Source organism: Mustela erminea, chromosome 2, assembly GCF_009829155.1.
Source record: "Mustela erminea isolate mMusErm1 chromosome 2, mMusErm1.Pri, whole genome shotgun sequence".
Taxonomy (NCBI): Eukaryota; Metazoa; Chordata; class Mammalia; order Carnivora; family Mustelidae; genus Mustela; species Mustela erminea.
In genome coordinates, this window is record NC_045615.1 from 137,578,785 (window position 1) to 137,596,793 (window position 18,009).

Genomic DNA, 18,009 nt, shown 5'->3' on the forward strand with positions numbered 1-18,009 from the left:
GTGCATGTGTCCCCTTAAATCACATTTGTATCTTTAGGGTAAATACCCAATAGTGCAATTGCTGGGCTGTAGGGTAGCTCTGTTTTCAACTTTTTGAGGAACCTCTATACTGTTTTCAGGAATGGCTGCACCAGCTTGCATTCCCACCAACAGTGTAGGAGGGTTTCTCTTTCTCCACATCCTTGCCAACGTCTGTCATTTCCTGACTTGTTAATTTTAGCCATTCTGACTGGTGTCAGGTGGTATCTCACTGTGGTTTTGATTTGTATTTCCCTGAAGCCGAGTGATGTTGACCACTTTTTCATATGTCTATTGGCCATCTGGATGTCTTCTTTGCAGAAATGCCTGTTCATGCCTTCTGCCCATTTCTTGATTGATTAGATTCTTTGTTCTTTGGGTGTTGAGTTTGATAAGTTCTTTACAGATTTTGGATATTAGCCCTTTATCTGATATGTCATTTGCAAATATCTTCTCCCATTCTGTGAGTTGTCTTTTGGTTTTGTTGACTGTTTCCTTTGCTGTGCAAAAGCTTTTGATCTTGATGAAGTCTCAATAGCTCATTTTTTGCCCTTGTTTCCCTTGCCTTTGGCAATGTTTCTAGGAAGAACTGTTATTCAACATAGTACTAGAAGTTCTAGCCTCAGTAATCAGACAACAAAAAGAAATAAAAGACATTCAAATCGGCAAAAAAGAAGTCAAACTCTTACTCTTTGCAGATGAAATGATACTTTCTATGGAAAACCCAAAAGACTCCACTCCAAAACTGCTAGAACTCATACAGGAATTCAGTAAATTGTTAGGATATAAAATCAATGTACAGAAATCAGCTGCATTTCTATACACTAACAAGACAGAAGAAAGAGAAATTAAGGAGTTGATCCCATTTCCAGCTGCACCCCAAATCATAAGATACCTAGCAATAAACCTAACCAAAGAGGCAAAGAACCTGTACTCAGAAAACTGTAACGTACACATGAAAGAAATTGAGGAAGACACAAAGACATCGGAAACGTTCCATGCTCATGGATTGGAAGAGCAAATATTGTGAAAATGTCTATGCTACCTAGAGCAATCTACACATTTAATGCAATCCCTATCAAAATACCATCAACTTTTTTCAAAGAAATGGAGGAAATAATCTTAAAATTTATATGGAACCAGAAAGACCCCGAATAGCCAGAGTAATGTTGAAAAAAGTTGGCAGCATCACAATTCCGGGCTTCAGGCTCTATTACAAAGCTGTAATCATCAAAACTATAGGTACTGGCACAAAAAGAGACACACAGATCAACAGAACAGAACAGAGAGCCCAGAAATGGACCTTCAACTCTAGGGTCAATTAATCTTTGACAAAGCAGGAAAGAATGTTCAGTGGAAAAAAGACAGTCTCTTCAAAAAATGGTGTTGGGAAAATTGGACAGCCACATGCAGATGAATGAAACTGGACCATTTCTTTACACCATACACAAAAATAGACTCAAAATGGATGAAAGACCTCAATGGATGAGACAGGAATCCATCAAAATCCTAGAGGAGAAAACAGGATACACAGCATATTCTTACTGAAAACTCATTGGATGAAATGATCCTGAGGTCGTTATATTATAATCAACTTGTTTCATTAAACTGTGTTCATTATTTCCACTTAAAAAAATAGCTAGAACTTCTTAGAAAATATCACTAAACTATAATTTTCTGTAAGCAATTACTGAGCATTTATTTGGTAGGCACTGTAGGTTTTTGTATTTCAGTGGGATGAAATGAGCTATTTTCATCTTCATTTTACAGAGAAAATGAGAAAACTGAGGGACGAACAATTAAGTAACTTAAGTCAGACTGCAAAGTGAGCTCTCTTAACCACTACATTATGTTGTGGCAAAAGTTACTACCAGAAGATTGAAGAAATAACAGGTGACAGCAAAATGAAAGCCTGAAAACCACCCAAAAGCATATGACACCAAAAAGGCAATAATCTGAGTCACTTTAGTGTAAGAGAAATAAACCTACGTGTCTTTAGTATAATAAAGATTCCTCAGTAGAGGAACTGAGTCTCCAACAAAAGTAGACTAACAGCATAAGCTATCACGGCAATAAAATGGTTCAAATCAAAATCTGAGTCACCAAAGAAAAAAGTTAAATAAATATGACATTTGGCTAATTCTCTACTTTCTAAAATCATCTAAGTAAACAAGCACTTAGAAAAACTTTCTCTACCATAATATAAACATAAATATAATTCAGGATATTAAAAATATATATAAAATCACTTCCCAAACTATAAAGTATTATAAAATTATTGAAGACAATTGCTTTATTTTAAAAAATCCCTGAAGTTTAAAGAGTATCCTTAAAAGCAGACTTAAGAATCCTATTGTGTGTTTACTTTGCTCGTCAACATTGTGGGCTTTAACAAATGCATGGCTGACCTTTAAACAACCATGCAGTCACAAATCTGAATGTTACTTTTGACCCCTTACAACTTAACTACTAGTTAGTAGCCTACTGTTGACTAGAAGTCTAAGAGCATGAAACAATATATATTTGTATGCTATAAGTATTACATGTTACATTCTCACAATAAAGTAAACTAGGGAATATGAAATGTTATCAGCAAACAATCTAGTTAAGAAATAGACAGGAGACATGAATATACATTTTTCCAAAGAAGACACCTAGATCGATAACAGACACATGAAAAGATGTTCGACATCACTCATTATCAGAGAAATACAAGTCAAAACCACAATGAGATGCCACGTCACACCCGTTAGAATGGCTAAAATTAGCAACCCAGGAAACAACAGATGTTGGAGAGGATGTGGAGAAAGGGGGAACCTTCTTACATTGTCGGTGGGAATGGAAACTGGTGCAACCACTCTGGAGAACACTATGGAGTTTCCTCAAAAAGTTAAAATAGAGCTTCCCTACGGTCCAGCAACTGCACTACCAGGTATTTACCCAAAGGGTACAAAAATACAGATTCAAAGGGACACATACAACCCGATGTTTAGAGCAGCAGTATCAACAACAGCCAAACTAGGGAAGGGGCCAAAATGTCCAATGACTGATGAATGGATAAAGAAGATATAATAGATACATACACAATGGAACATACAGAATAAAATACATAAATACATTTATTCAGCCATCAAAAAGAATGAAGCCTTACCATTTTTAACAACGTAGATGGAACTAGAGTGTATTATGCTAAGTGAAGTAAGTCAGAGAGAGACAAATACCATAAGATTTCATTCACATGTAGAATTTAAAAACAAAACAGATGAACATATGGGAAAGGAAAAAAGAGAGAGAGAGAGAGAGAGAAGCAAACCTTAAGAGACTTTTAACTACTGAGAACAAACAGGGTTGATGGAGGGGGTAGGTGGGGGATGGGCAAGATGGGTGATGTGATTAAGGAGGGCATTTGTTATGATGAGCACTGGGTGTTATATGTAAGTGATGAATCACTAAATTCTACTCCTGAAACCAATATTGCAATATGTGTTAACTAACTAGAATTTAGGGGCACCTGGGTGGCTCAGTGGGTTGAAGCCTCTGCCTTCGGCTCAGGTCATGATCCCAGGGTCCTGGGATCGAGCCCCGCATCGGGCTCTCTGCTCAGCAGGGAGCCTGCTTTCTCCTCTCTCTCTCTGCCTGCCTCTCTGCCTACTTGTGATTTCTGTCAAATAAATAAATAAAATCTTAAAAAAAAAACAAAAACCTAACTAGAATTTAAATAAAAATTTGAAACAAAGGAAAAAAGAAATGTTATTAACAAAAATCATTAAAAATGCATTTACAGTACTATACCTACATTTATTGAAAAAAATACAGATATAAGTAGACTTGCACAGCTCAAACCTATGTTGTTCAAAGGTCAAATTTCACCTAATTTAACAGCTAGCACATAAAATTTCGGAACATGATGGAATAGGTTTTAACAACATAAGGTACAACTTTGTATTTATAAAATTTATTTAAAATTTCTTTGAAAATTGTATTCAAGTTTGGCTGCAGGATTAAGTATACTGCCTAAGGTGTCATAGTGGATAGCCTAGCATCTTTAGTCACATTCTAAAAAGATCATTCTGGCAAATGAAGAAAGTTGAGCCCACAGAAGCCAAGACTGGAAGCCTGAAGTACCAGTTAAGAGGAGTTATAGCAGATAAAGCAAAAAACGACTTTAAGCAAATTACCTATTTCTGTCTCAGTTTTCTCGTCTTTAAAATAGTAACAAAAATAGTAATAACAGCAATAGTAGTATCTACCTTATAAAGTTATTTGAATTTAATCCAAATACTAAGCGGCTTCAGGGAACTGAATTAGGCAATAACAGTATGTGGGGAAAGGAAGGGTTGTTAAGAAACTCAGGAAATAAAACTCAGCAGGACTTGGTGACAATTAGATTGTGCTGCTTTTAAAAGCTTTGTTGAGCCAGACTTCAAGCCTTCTAATCTTAATTCTTTAGCTGATATGGTAACTTCCTTAGAAAATCTACCTGACAATTGTGTGTGGCCTCTTGATGCCATCAGAATAGTGAGGCAACTAATGTTGACAATACATGCAACCTTCTTTCTAATAATAACATTAAGTATAAAATATGGAAAGTGTCAAACACTTAAATTTAAAATACTCTATTTTTACACTTAGTACCAAACCCTTCATAGCAACATCAATTTGACCCTCTCACTTGTAAACAATTGGTATTAAGTATGGTATTAAGAGTAACCCAGATATAAACAACATTTAATGATACTGCACACATCAAACCAGAGAAGACTTTGTTTAAAAAAAAAAAAAAAAATTAAATCAGAAGTTGTAAGATACAACATAAAGGAAGAAACTTAAGAAATGAAACTGAATCCAAAACACATTTAATATGTGATAAAAAACAAACAAACAAAAAGAATAGACTTAAGAGGGTCTTCAAAGTTGTCAAGCTCAACCAAGTCATAACCATGGACAACGTGACCCCCACACATTTCAGGGAGCTCTGGCATCCCCCTCCCAGATTCTAATGACTTGCCAATTACACAATCAGAATTTCTAAGGCTATAAGGGACACTGCCATTTTATTTGCTCTCTGGAAAGATTAGTGTTCTACAAAATATAACTCAAATTGTAAAATGCACAAAATTTCAACTATGTAATATAAAAATGCTCATTCTTAAGATGCAAAAACTATTCCATATAGACTACAAGTGTTTTTTAAAAATCAGGATTATATTGTCATTGATGTCAAAAGAGCCCAAATTTAGAGGTAAGCTAACATGGCAGCAGAGTAGGAGTACTATAGACTCATCTCTTCCTTCAAACAGTCATTTTAAATACCCCAGAAATCAACCTGAAGACTGACAGAATAAGCTCCACAAGTAAAGGGAGAGAAGGAGCCACAACAAAGAAGCTAAAAGGACAAAGACGTGGCTTAGGGGAGAAAAGGATCACGTCCCATGTTACAAAGGGAGCCATGGTCGCGGAGAAAGGAGAGAGAGAGAGAAAACACCCAGGGGAACGCATAAGAACATTTCCCCAAAGCCACTGGCTGGAAAAACAAGAAGGGCTGATTTTCATGAGTTCCTGCAACCAGTGGGGCATAAAGACTGGAGTTTTAAAGAACAGTAGGCCCGGCTGGGATAGAGCCCTGAGGGCACCGCACTGTTCCTGTAGAGAAGGCAGGCAAACAACCCTTGGGCAGCCAGCATGGAAATCAATGGTCTGAAGAGTGCCTGGGGCACACAAGCGGAAATTATTTCCTCTTCCTTCTTATTAGAGTGCTCCCTGAGAGGTGGTGTTCACTGGAGATGCCTCTCTGGGGGATAAAGGAGCCAGCTGGTGCCATTTCCCTGTCACGCTCCTCGGTATAAACACAGCCACCTGTGGTAAGCAGCACAAGGCCGACACTGGCTCCCTAACCTGCTTACACCACATCCCACATGCCTGCACTCTGGTGGAACTCCCTTCTCAGCCAAGCCTGCCTCAGTCCCAGAACAGCAGGCCCCTTCCCCAGAGGACCAGCAGGAACCCCTGCCCACACCACATCTCCTGACCAGAGAGTTCTACAGGGCTTCAGTTCAGCTTCAGTGGAATAGTAGCAGATCTCACTGAAAATAGCAAACCAGAATACACCTACTTAAAACTTGCCACTCTCAGGCCAAGGACCAAACACTGCCCAAAGCATGCAAGGAAAGTTTCTGCATAGGACTGGCCAGAAGGAGACAGCAACCCAGACACAACAGCAGAGCACATGTAGCTCGCACCAGACATACTGCCTGAAGCACCAGGCCCAGAACACATCACTATCTGACTTCTTCTTCATAAAGCCATTATTCTCAGAAGGAAACATAATGGACTTTTCTAACAGAGAAGAAAGCAGAGACTTAGACAAAATGCCAAGACAGAGGAATTAATCCCAAATTAAAGAACAAGATAAAGTCGCAGCCAGGGACCTAAGTGAAATAAATTTAAGTACTACACTTGATGGAGAATTTAAAGCAACAATCATAAGGATACCACTGGGCTTGAGAAAAGAATGGAAGACATCAGGGAGACCCTTAAAGCAGAGATAAAAGAGTTAAAGAAGAATCAGAGATGAAACAGGATTGATGCAATGAACGCAAGGCTCGAAGAAGCAGAGGAACAAATAAGTGACACAGAAGATAAAATAACGGAAAACAGTGAAACTGAACAAGAGGAAGAATTATAAAATATAAGACTAGACTTAGGGAATTCAATGACTCCATCAAACGTCATCACATTTGTCTTCTAGGAGTCCCAGAAGAAGGAGAAGAGAGAAAACGGGACAGAAAACTTACTTGTGGAAACCATACCTAAAAACTTCCCTAGCCTGGGTAAAGAAATAGAAATCCAGAACAAGGCGACACAGAGAACTCCCATCAAAATAAAAAAAAAGACAGGTCAATGCCAATACATACTGCAATTAAATATGCAAAATACAGAGATAAAGAAAAAATCTTAAAAAAAGCAAAACAAAAGAAGTCCTTAACTTACAAGGGAAAACCCATAAGGCTAGCTACAGATCTCTTAACCGAAACTTGGCAAGCTAGAAGGGAGTGGCATGATATACTGGAAGTGATGAATAGGAAAAATCTGCAGCCAAGAATACTCTATCCAGCAAGTCTATCAGTCACAATAGAAAGAGAGATAAAGAGTTTCCCAGACAAACAAAAACTAAAGCGCTCTGGGACCACAAAACCTGCCCTGCAAGAAACAGTAAAGGGGACTCTTCCAGTGAAAAGACCAAAAGTGACAAAGATGAGAAAGGATGAGAGAAAATCTCCAGAAACAATGACAAAACAAGTATTAAAACAGCACTAAATACATGTATATCCATCATTATTCTGAATGTAAATGGACTAAACACACCAATCAAAAGAGACAGCATATCAGAATGGATAGAAAAACAAGACCTAACTATACTCTGCCTAAAAGAGACTCATTTTAGACCTCACGACACCTACAGATTGAAAGTGAGGTAATGGAGAGCCATTTATCATGCAAATGGACATTAAAAGGAAGCCAGGGTAGCAATACTTATGTTGGAAAAACTAGACTTTAAACCAAAGACTATCAAAACATGAAGAAAGATATTATATCATAATAAAGGGGACAATCCAACAAGAAGACCTAATAATTGTAAATATTTATGCACCCAACATGGCAGCACCCAAATATACAAAATAATAACAAACATAAAGGAACTAATTGATAATAATATAGTAATAGTAGGGGACCCCACTTATATCAATGGACAGATCATCTAACAGAAGAACAACGACGACACAATGGCTTTGAATGACACACTGGAACACATGGATTTAACAGATATATTCAGAACATTCCATCCTAAAACAGAATACACATTCTTTTCAAGTGCTCATGGGACATTCTCCAGAATAGATCATACACTAGGACACAAATCAAGGCTCAACAAGAACAAAAAAACTGAGATCATACCGTGCATATTTTCTGACCACAATAAGAAACTTGAAGTTAAACACAAGAAAAAATCTGGAAAGAGCACAAATACATAGAGGTTAAAGAACATCCTACTAAAGAATAAATGAGTCAACCAGGAAATCAACAAATTTAAAAAAACACATGGAAACAAATGAAAATTCAACAGTCCAAAACCTTTGGGATGCAGCAAAAGTGGTCCCAAGAGGGAAGTATATAACACAGGCCTACCTCAAGAAGCAAGAAAAATCTCAAATAAGCAACCTAAAGGAGCTAGAAAAACAGCATATTAAGCCTAAAGCCAGCAGAAGGAAGGAAATAGAAGAGATAGAGCAGAAATATATAAATGATATAGAAAAAAATCTATCAATGACACAAGGAGCTGGGTCTTTGAAAAAATTAATAAAATTGATAAACCTCTAGCTACTTATCAGAAAGAAGAAAGGACTTAATCAAAATAAACAAATGGATTCATAATAAATAAATAAAATCACAAACGAGAGAGGTAACAAACACCACCACAGAAATACAAGGAATTATAAAAGAATATTATGAAAAATTACATCCCAACAAATTGCACAATCTGGAAGAATGGATAAAGTCCTAGAAACATATAAACTACCAAAACTGAAACGGGAAGAAATAGAAAACTTGAGACAGATAACCAGCAAAGAAATTAAATCAGGAATAAAAATTCTCCCAATAAAAGTCCAGGGCCAGATGGCTTCACAGGCAAATTTTACCAAACATTTTAGAGAAGAGTTAGTACCTATCCTTCTCAAACGATTTCAGAAAATAGAAAAGGAAGAAAAATTTCCAAATTCTTTCTATGAGGCCAACATTACCCTGGTATCAAAACCAGATAAAGATACCGCTAAAAAAGAGAACTACAGGTGAAACCCCTGATGAACACCAATACAAAAATTCTCAATAAAATATGAGCAAATCGAATCCAACAGTACATTAAAAGAATCAGTCACCATCGGGACGCCTGGGTGGCTCAGTTGGTTAAGCAGCTGCCTTCGGCTCAGGTCATGATCCCAGCGTCCTGGGATCGAGTCCCACATCGGGCTCCTTGCTCGGCAGGGAGCCTGCTTCTCCCTCTGCCTCTGCCTTCCACTCTGTCTGCCTGTGCTCGCTCTCGCTCGCTCTCTCTCTGACAAATAAATAAATAAATAAATAATCTTTAAAAAAAAAAAAAAAAAAAAAATCAGTCACCATGACCAAGTGGGATTTATTCCTGGGCAGGAAGCGTGGTTCAGTATTCACAAATCAATCAATGTGATACACTAGATTAATAAAAGAAAGGATAAGAACCATATCTCAACATGATAAAGGCCATATATGAAAAGCCTACAACTCGTACCATCCTTAGTAGGGAAAATTGAGAACTTTTCCCTATGGTCAGGAAAAAGATGGGGATGTCCACCCTTACAACTGTTATTTAACATAGTATTAGAAGGCCTAGCCACAGTAATCAGACAACAAATAGAAATAAAAGGCATTTAAACTGGCAAGAAAGAAGTTGGACTTTCGGTATTTGCAGATGGCTTGATACTCTATAGAGAAAACCCAGAAGACTCCACGAAAAAATTTCCAGAACTGATACATGAATTTAGAAAAGTCACAGGACACAAAATCAATATGCAGAAATCTGCTGAATTTCTATATACCAATAATGAAGCGGCAGAAAGAGAAATCAAGGAATCAATTTCATTTACAATTAGACCAAAACTAGACAGATACCTAGGTAAAAACCTAACCAAAGAGGTGAAAGACCTGTACCTGTACTCTGAAAACTACGAAATACTAAGGAAAGAAATTAAAGATGACATAGAGAAATGAAAAACAATCCACGCTCATAGATTGGAAATACTGGTAAAATGCCTATTACCCAAAGAAGTCTACACATTTAGTGCAATCCCTATCAACATATCACCAGCATTTTCCACAGAGCTAGAATATATAATCCTAAAATTTGTATGGAACCACAAAAGACCCCCAATAACCAAAGCAACCTTGAAAAAGCAAAGCAAAGTTGGAGGCATCACAATTCCAGACTTTGAGTTACACTACAAAGTTCTGATAATCAAAATAGTATGGTACTAGCACAAAAACAGACACAAAGATCAGGGTAACAGGATAGAAAACCCAGTAATGAACCCCCAACTTAATGATCAATTCATCTCTGACAGAGCAGGAAAGAATACCCAATGAAAAAAAGACAATCTCTTCAACAAATGCTGCTGGAAAAACGGGACAATATGTAAAAGAATGAAACTGAACCACTTTCTCACACCATACACAAAAATAAATTCAAAATGGATGAAAGACCTAAATGTGAGATAGGAAACCATTAAAATCTTAAAAGAAAAACATAGTAACTTTGACATTGCCCATAGCAAATTCTTACTAGATATGTCACCTGAGGCAAGGGAAACAAAAGCAAACTATTGAGACTTCATCAAAATAAAAAGCTTCTGCACAGCAACAAAATGAAAAGGCAATCTTTGGAATAGAAGAAGATATTTGCAAATGACACATCTGATAGAGGGCTAATATCCAAAATATACAAAGAACTTACAAAACTCAACACACAAAAAACAATCCAATTAAAAAATGGGCAGAAGGGCACCTGGGTGGCTCGGTGGGTTAAGCCGCTGCCTTCGGCTCAGTTCATGATCTCAGGGTCCTGGGATCGAGTCCCGCATCAGGCACTCTGCTCAGCGGGGAGCCTGCTTCCTCCTCTCTCTCTCTCTCTCTCTGCCTGCCTCTATGCCTACTTGTGATCTCTCTCTGTCAAATATAAATAAAATCTTTAAAAAAAAAAATTTTTTTTAAATAAATAAATAAATAAATAATGGGCAGAAGACATGAATAAATATTTTTCCAAAGACCTACAGATAGCAACAGACACAAGAAAGGATGTTCATCCTTCCAAGGAAGGAGTGCAAACCAAGGAAGTGCAATGGGTAAAATCAACAACACAAGAAACAAGAGGTGTTGGCAAGCATGTCCAGAAAAGGGAAGCCTCTAGCACTGTTGGTGGGAATGCACTCTGGGGCAGCCACTCTAGAGAACAGTATAGAGGGTTCTCAAAAAGTTCAAAATAGAACTACCTATGACCTAGCAATTGCACTACGAGGTTTTTGTCCAACTAATACAAAAATACTAATTCTACATGCACCTTGATGTTTTACAGCAGCATTATCTACAGTAGCCAAATTATGGAAACAGCCCAAACGTCATCATTCAGCTGATGAATGGATAAAGAAGATGTAGTATACATATACACAATGGGATATTAGCCACAAAAAAGAATGCAATTGGAGCGCCTGGGTGGCTCAGTGGGCTAAAGCCTCTGCCTTTGGCTCAGGTCATGATCTCAGGGTCCTGGGATCAAGCCCTGCATCGGGCTCTCTGCTCAGCAGGAAGCCTGCTTCCTCCCTCTCTCTCTCTCTCTGCCTACTTGTGATCTCTGTCTGTCAAATAAATAAATAAAATCTTAAAAAAAAGAATAAAATTTTGCCTTTTGCAATAATGTGGATGGAGCTATAGTATATTATGCTAAGTGAAATAAGTCAGTCAGAGGAAGACAAATACCAGATGATTTCACTCATATGTGGAATTTAAGAAACAAAACAAGCAAAGGGGCAGGCAGAGTAAATGGTAAACCAAGAAACAGACTTAACTATATAGAGAACAAACTGATGATTACTGTAACGAGGTAGGTAGGGAGAAGGATTAAATAGGTGATAGGATGAGCACTGGGTGATGTATGGAAGTGCTGAATCACTACATTGTACACCTGAAACTAGTATTATACTGTATGCTAACAAACTGGAATTTATATAAAAACTTTAAAAAAAAGTCAAAATTTAAAAGACCATACAGCACCTGTCTGAGTAGTGTAACTTGTAAATGTATTAGCAACTATTTTTCCCCGTTTTCCTTCAAAATCTTCGTCTCCTTCTTCTTCAGAGGAGGAGCTAAAGTGTTCTTCAACAAGTTTTTTGGCCGCAGCTTGATTGGCCTTCTTGATTTCCTCAAATTTCCTCTGAGACATTAGCTCTGCTTAAAAGAAAAAGAAATTAGTTTCGTTTCTACAAAATGATCTCTTAAAAGCATAAGTTTAAAATCTTCCTTGGAGCATTCTATTTCACTATAATGCACAAAAAAGGTATTTTCAAGTTTCTAGTGACACAACAAAAGAGAATACTACCACAATGAAAACTTTCATGTTTGTTAAATATCCTGTTAAATGCAGCAAATCGTTCTAGAAACCATAATTAACAAATCAATTAAAAAATTATAAAGGTATGAAAGAAGTATCAAAAAACTGTTAATCAGCCTCAAAATAAGGATGTTAATAAAAATTTAAATGGGATGATTAAAAATAAATCAATTACAGTGATTTTTAGGAGGTGGGAAACATGCCAACTGGGAGCCCTTCAGAATCAGTAAAACTGGGTGCTTTCTCCAAAAATCCTCTTCCACACTACAGCCTATCCTGGCCTGGCCCAGCCCAACACAGATTTTGCACAAAGATTCACTGTATACCCATTATCTTTATAATTGGCTCTTAGAAAGCTTAAGGACTTTTTGCATTTATTAAAATGTGGTCACAAAACATATATATTTAACATTAATCCACACAAAATGCTGCCAATATGGAAAATGTGGTTTCTACAGCAGTTTCATCCCAAAAAAAAATGTTAAATAAATTACGTTCTTCTACTATTCCCTTTAGCTGACTGTACTTCTCATTTTTTTTACTTGTTAAATAACAACACAAAAAGAACTTTACTTCATAGCATATTCCCAAGTCCTTAAGGGCAAGGACCAGGGGAATTTTCTTCAAGTACTAACTATTAATAAACGATTATGAACAGCAACCATAGTTTTGAGAAAGGAGCCATAAACATACTGAATTGATCTGAATTTATTAATGCCCATATTGAGAGGATTTTAAATTCACTAATTAAAACAGTAAATCGGGCGCCTGGGTGGCTCAGTGGGTTGGGCGACTGCCCTCGGCTCAGGTCATGATCCCGGACTTCCGGGTTCGAGTCCCGCATCGGGCTCCCAACTCCTTGGGGAGCCTGCTTCTCCCTGTGACCTTCTCCTCTCTGATGCTCTCTCTCACTCATTCTCTCTCAAATAAATAAATAAAATCTTTAAAAAAAATAAAAAATAAAACAGTAAATCGCTGACTTAAATTCACTTTATGCTGAAAACTGATGAGCCACTAAAGATAAGCTTTCTTAATCTTGGTGGTGCGTTTGTACTTAAGGACGTTTTATCTTTTATTTTCCTCATGAAATGTTTTCCCTTTGTTGTTGCAGCCAATTCAGTTGGGGCTTATACGGTATTTCAAGTAAAACTGAAAGAAAACGCACACAGTGCCTATATAGGAATCTTTTGAGTATTAGGAGAGAAATAATGACTGTAAGATTATGACTCAAAACTTGATGTGCAGTAAGAGAGATGATATATGTCATTAGTTGTAGAAAACAGCACGTAAGGATACATTTCTTTAAAGGCTGAATTAGAAGACGTAATAAAAACATCCATAACCCTATCAACGTGTCCACATAAGATCATCTCAAGAAAAAATGACAAAGCATGCTTCCTTATATATTATTTCTTATAGACAAATCTCAATTATCCAGGTGAAAAATGTTTGCTTTTCTACCATCCACAAAATCCAAGAGACTTTAGCAAACCTGTTTTTGGTCTCTAACATGCACATTTCACCACCACCAGGATCATAAATCGTAAGTGCTACCAGAGGGGAGGTGGGTGGGAGGTATGGGTGACACAGGTGATGAGGATTAAGAAATGCACGTGTGGTGAGGAGCACCAGGTGACGTAAGTATGTACACCTGAAACTAACAGAACACTGCATGCTTACTGCGCTGGAATTAAAATAAACCCACTAACTCCAAGCGAAGAGAATACCACCTAACTTAAAAAATTAGCTTAGGGAAAAAGCACTCCAAAGCTCAACTTTGCTCCTCCCCTCAAAAAATACATTATGAAAAAAACATTCCAAACATAAAAATAAAATGATTTTCTGGGATTGTTCCCTTGGCCTCATGCAATCCTCCATGAGCACAGACAATTCAGAGTTGCCTGTGCATTCTCAGACTCCACTAAAACACAGCCGCGGATGAAGGATAATGACATGCCACAGGAGGTCACAGAAGATACATAAGAAAAAGGACACGACATTTGTGAATAGGAACCAAAGTTGAGAAAAATACCTCAAGCTCAAGTGCTTACGGGGCATAGACGATTCAAGTTACTAAACTCAGGCAACCTTGCAAAGAGAGAAGATGACAGCTGGCCCCCAGGTAGGAGAGACCACGTGAAATAGGAGTGCCTAAACCCAATCTAAACGGAATTTCTGCAACTGGCTCTTGCCATGCACAAAGGTAAAGCCACACTATCCTATTTTACAATAAATAAATAAATAAATAAATAAATAAATAAATAAGTTGTTAGCGAGATTTTTTTAAAAGAAAAGCAAAACAAACCAAACCCGTTGGCAACCAATTCAGATGGTTCGGTGTTAACCAAACCAAACTATAGGCTAAATCAGAACCCCGGGGCCACAATGTGCAACTTCTGGTCTAGGGATTCAGGCAAAAAAAGAATAAAGAGAAGAACAGCGGAGAAAGAAGTAATGCTGACCGATAGTTTTTAAAATTAAGAGGAAAGAGGTATGCTAGGAATCTGCCTAGAATGCCGAAATGAGTAGCTTCCTTGAAGGTCTGAGCAGTGGGGGCCATAACCAAGTCTGCAGGTAGAAGGAGAGACGCGAATGAGAGTAAGGGCGGGGAGGCAGGGGCTAGTAAGTGCCTAGTAGGCATCCAGGTGAAGGAGCCCTGCGGACCACACGCCACGGAGGTCTGCAGGGCTTCAGCTCCCGCGGGGCTGCGCCCGGCTGAGCTACCTGCAGCCGCAGGGGTCGCGGCTCCTCTGGGGCTCGGGCCAGGTCCCGCAGCGCCCACCGAGCCCTTCTCTCGTCCTCCCCCGGCGCCGCGAAGATGGATTCCATTTCCTGAAGAAGGGGCCGCGGTGGCCCGTCCTCGGGCTCGGCCTCGGCCCCCGGCCACCTGGCGCCAGGAAGCTTCCATCCCTGCAGAGGAAAGGGGAGGAAAAAAAAAAAAAATGAGTGGAAGGAGCGTGAGCGCAGCGGGTGCCCAAGCGGAGAATAGGGGCAGCGGCGGAAACCAGTAGGAGAGGGCGCAATGAGGAAGGTCCCCGCAGGGCAGGGACCGGGTTTGAGAAGGTCGCGGCCCTGTCACTAGGAAGGCGAGTCGCCGCTAAGCCCAGGTTTTGGAGATGGACCGGAGAGGCAGAGGACTCGGCAGAGAAATGGACCTCGGGGCGAGGAGCACCCAGCGCCAGAGTGGGAGCGCCCGGGGAGAGGAAAGCGCCTCCTCAGCCTCAGAGGGAGTGCGGCGCTGATGGAAGTACAGACTGACCCCTCGGCTGCTGCCGGAAACCAACTGCGGTAGCGGACCCCAAGCAAAGCTACGTCTCCTTACCGACGGCGCCCGCCCCCGACGACTACAACTCCCAGAAGCCCGGATACACGGCCCGCAGAACGCGTGGCATCACTGCCCACTTCCTTATCCGGGAGTGTTTCGGAGAGCGAAAGGAGCTCAGAACGCGTGCGCGGAGTTGGACCCAGCCTTCGGAAACTACAATTCCCGGCGTGCTGTGGGACTTGGGCGGGACCGTCTCCCGGAGTGCGCGGAAGGTTGGGAAGGTGGGCGGGCTGTAAGCTGTGTTCTCCACTCCCGAGGATGCTGGGGTTTCCCCACGAGTATCTTTAAACGCACTTGGGTGTCAGGATTTTGTCAGAGTAGCCATAATTGACTCTCCATCCTCCAGCTGTAGCACTGACCTAGGCTTTCAGGTGGCAGGAGGATTCTCACTGACGGAAATAACCGTGAAAACACTTCGGGGTTCGGGAATAGGGAGGGAAAGCGGGGGAGTATTGCGGAAACGTGCCCGGAGTGGAGAAAGCGCCCTTCGGGTTTGCTAAAGCGATGTAGAGGATACGTCTCTCTCTTAGATTTTATAGTTGACAATAAGGTTTTCCTGAGGCAAGCCGATTTTTACCTACGTGACAGCTCCCTAAAGTAGATTATACTCAGGAAAGTAGTTGAGAGCCGTGACCTAAAGCTGACTTTGCTGATTTCCAGTAAGATACGGATAAGTAAATAAAGTTCAAAACATTGGGGGTCTGTCTGGGATTGAGAAGTATACTGATTGCTGTTTGGAACTACACAGTCTTTATACAACTCTTCAACTTAATTTCTCTACATTAATAATAAACACCTAATGTTTAAATAGCATTTGCTAAGTGCCAAGCACTATTCAAAGTGTCTCAGGTATTAACCAGTTAGTTAATTATTCACGATAACACTGTTTATTCCCGTTTTACAGCACAGAGAAGTTAAGTAACCTCCCTTGCTCATAGAGCTATTGTTATCATCGATACTATTTTTAAAATTAGGAAACAAAGATATGATTTTCTTATTCAAAATCCTAGCAGAGTCAGAATTACAACTGCCAAGTATGATTCCTGGCCTATATCCTTAAGCACCGTACCATATGATTACTGTATGAATGTATTTAAATGTTTACCAAAAAATCCAGTTACTTTTAAGACCTAATGAGTCATATAACTCATAATCAGAATTTTCTCCTGCCATATTATACAATGAAAATTTATAATCATAATAATTACTTTGGAATCAGAAAGAATCTTCTATGTTCTCTGAATTAGGAAACTGTTACAGTATGACTAATGTTTTGCAGTAAAAAATTGTATATCATGTAAAAGCATAGGTAAATTGAGAACATTTTCAAAAGTGACCATTTCTGTTATTTCTACTTTGTATTTTTAGATAATGTTTGGAAGAAACAGGAGGGTTTTTTGTGTGTTTATCAACAGGGAACATGGGAAATATAATTAAATACTAAGATTGATAAATATTATTGTGCAGGTCCAATTAGTTTTAATTCTTAAAAATAGTATTCAGAGGAACAGCTAAAAAGGACTGACAATACCAAGTGTTGGCAACTATGTGGAGCAACTAGAATTCTCTTACTGGTGGAAGTGGAAATTGGTTTAAAGAATTCCAAAAAATGTTTGACAGTATCTAACTAAACATGACCTAGGGCTACGGCACCATGACCAAGCAAGTCCTGTTTTGTATTTACACCTAAAAGAGATGAGCGCATAGTCCACAGAAACTCACATTGAAAGCAGCTTTATTCATAACAGCCCCAAATTAGAAACAACCTTAATGTCCAGGAGACATAAATGTGGTATTTTCATATAATGAATATATATATATATATATATGTTTGCATGTATGTTCATTATATGCATATATATGTGTTTGTGTATAGCAAGATGGGTGGATCTCAAAGACATCATATTTTAAGTGAAAAAAGCCAGACACAACAAAGTCCTTACTTATGGTTCCAATTTCATAAAGTTCCTGAACAAGAAATAGAAGCCAGATTAGTACTTGCCTCTGATGAGGGTAGAAGGGTTTTAACTGGGAAGCGGAGTGAAGTATCCACCTAAGTTGTAGAAAAATTGTATCTTGATCTAGGTAGTAGTTTCACTGGTGTGTACACATGTTAAAAAAAATACACATTTTTGATTTGTGCAATTTACTATTTGTGTGATACACCTCAAATATGAAAAGAGTTATAAAATAAATATATTAAAAAGGTATATGAATACTATCATCCAGCCACTTGAAGAATGTGATTTAATTATATTTATTTGTTTAAATAATTATATTTATTTGTCCATTACTGATATATTATCCTGATGTGGATTCTTTTTGCCAGAGTATTCACACAAAATACCCCCAATACACTTATCCTTGAGAAATATACATATGCTTAAGTAAACACTGTGACAATTATCAACTTACTGCCTTGGCTCCAATTCACCTTCAATATGTGCCGTGTAATAAAGGACAGCTCTTTCAAGCA

General features: G+C 38.7%; 1 protein-coding gene across 5 annotated transcripts in view; it reads right to left on the reverse strand.

Annotated features, from left to right (window-relative positions):
• Positions 1-15,630, reverse strand: part of NFXL1 (nuclear transcription factor, X-box binding like 1) — a 76,887-nt gene extending 61,257 nt beyond the window's left edge. For 2 of the 5 annotated variants that reach the window (XM_032334233.1, XM_032334237.1), the window contains exons 1-3: positions 15,468-15,543; positions 14,933-15,118; positions 11,872-12,048 (exon numbers count right to left, since the gene is read on the reverse strand). In XM_032334233.1, coding sequence (XP_032190124.1) covers positions 11,872-12,048; positions 14,933-15,116 — 361 coding nt within the window. In that variant the 5' untranslated portion in view covers positions 15,117-15,118; positions 15,468-15,543. The other 3 variants (XM_032334234.1, XM_032334236.1, XM_032334235.1) reach the window with 3 other exon arrangements.
• Between the last annotated feature and the right edge of the window lie 2,379 nt (positions 15,631-18,009).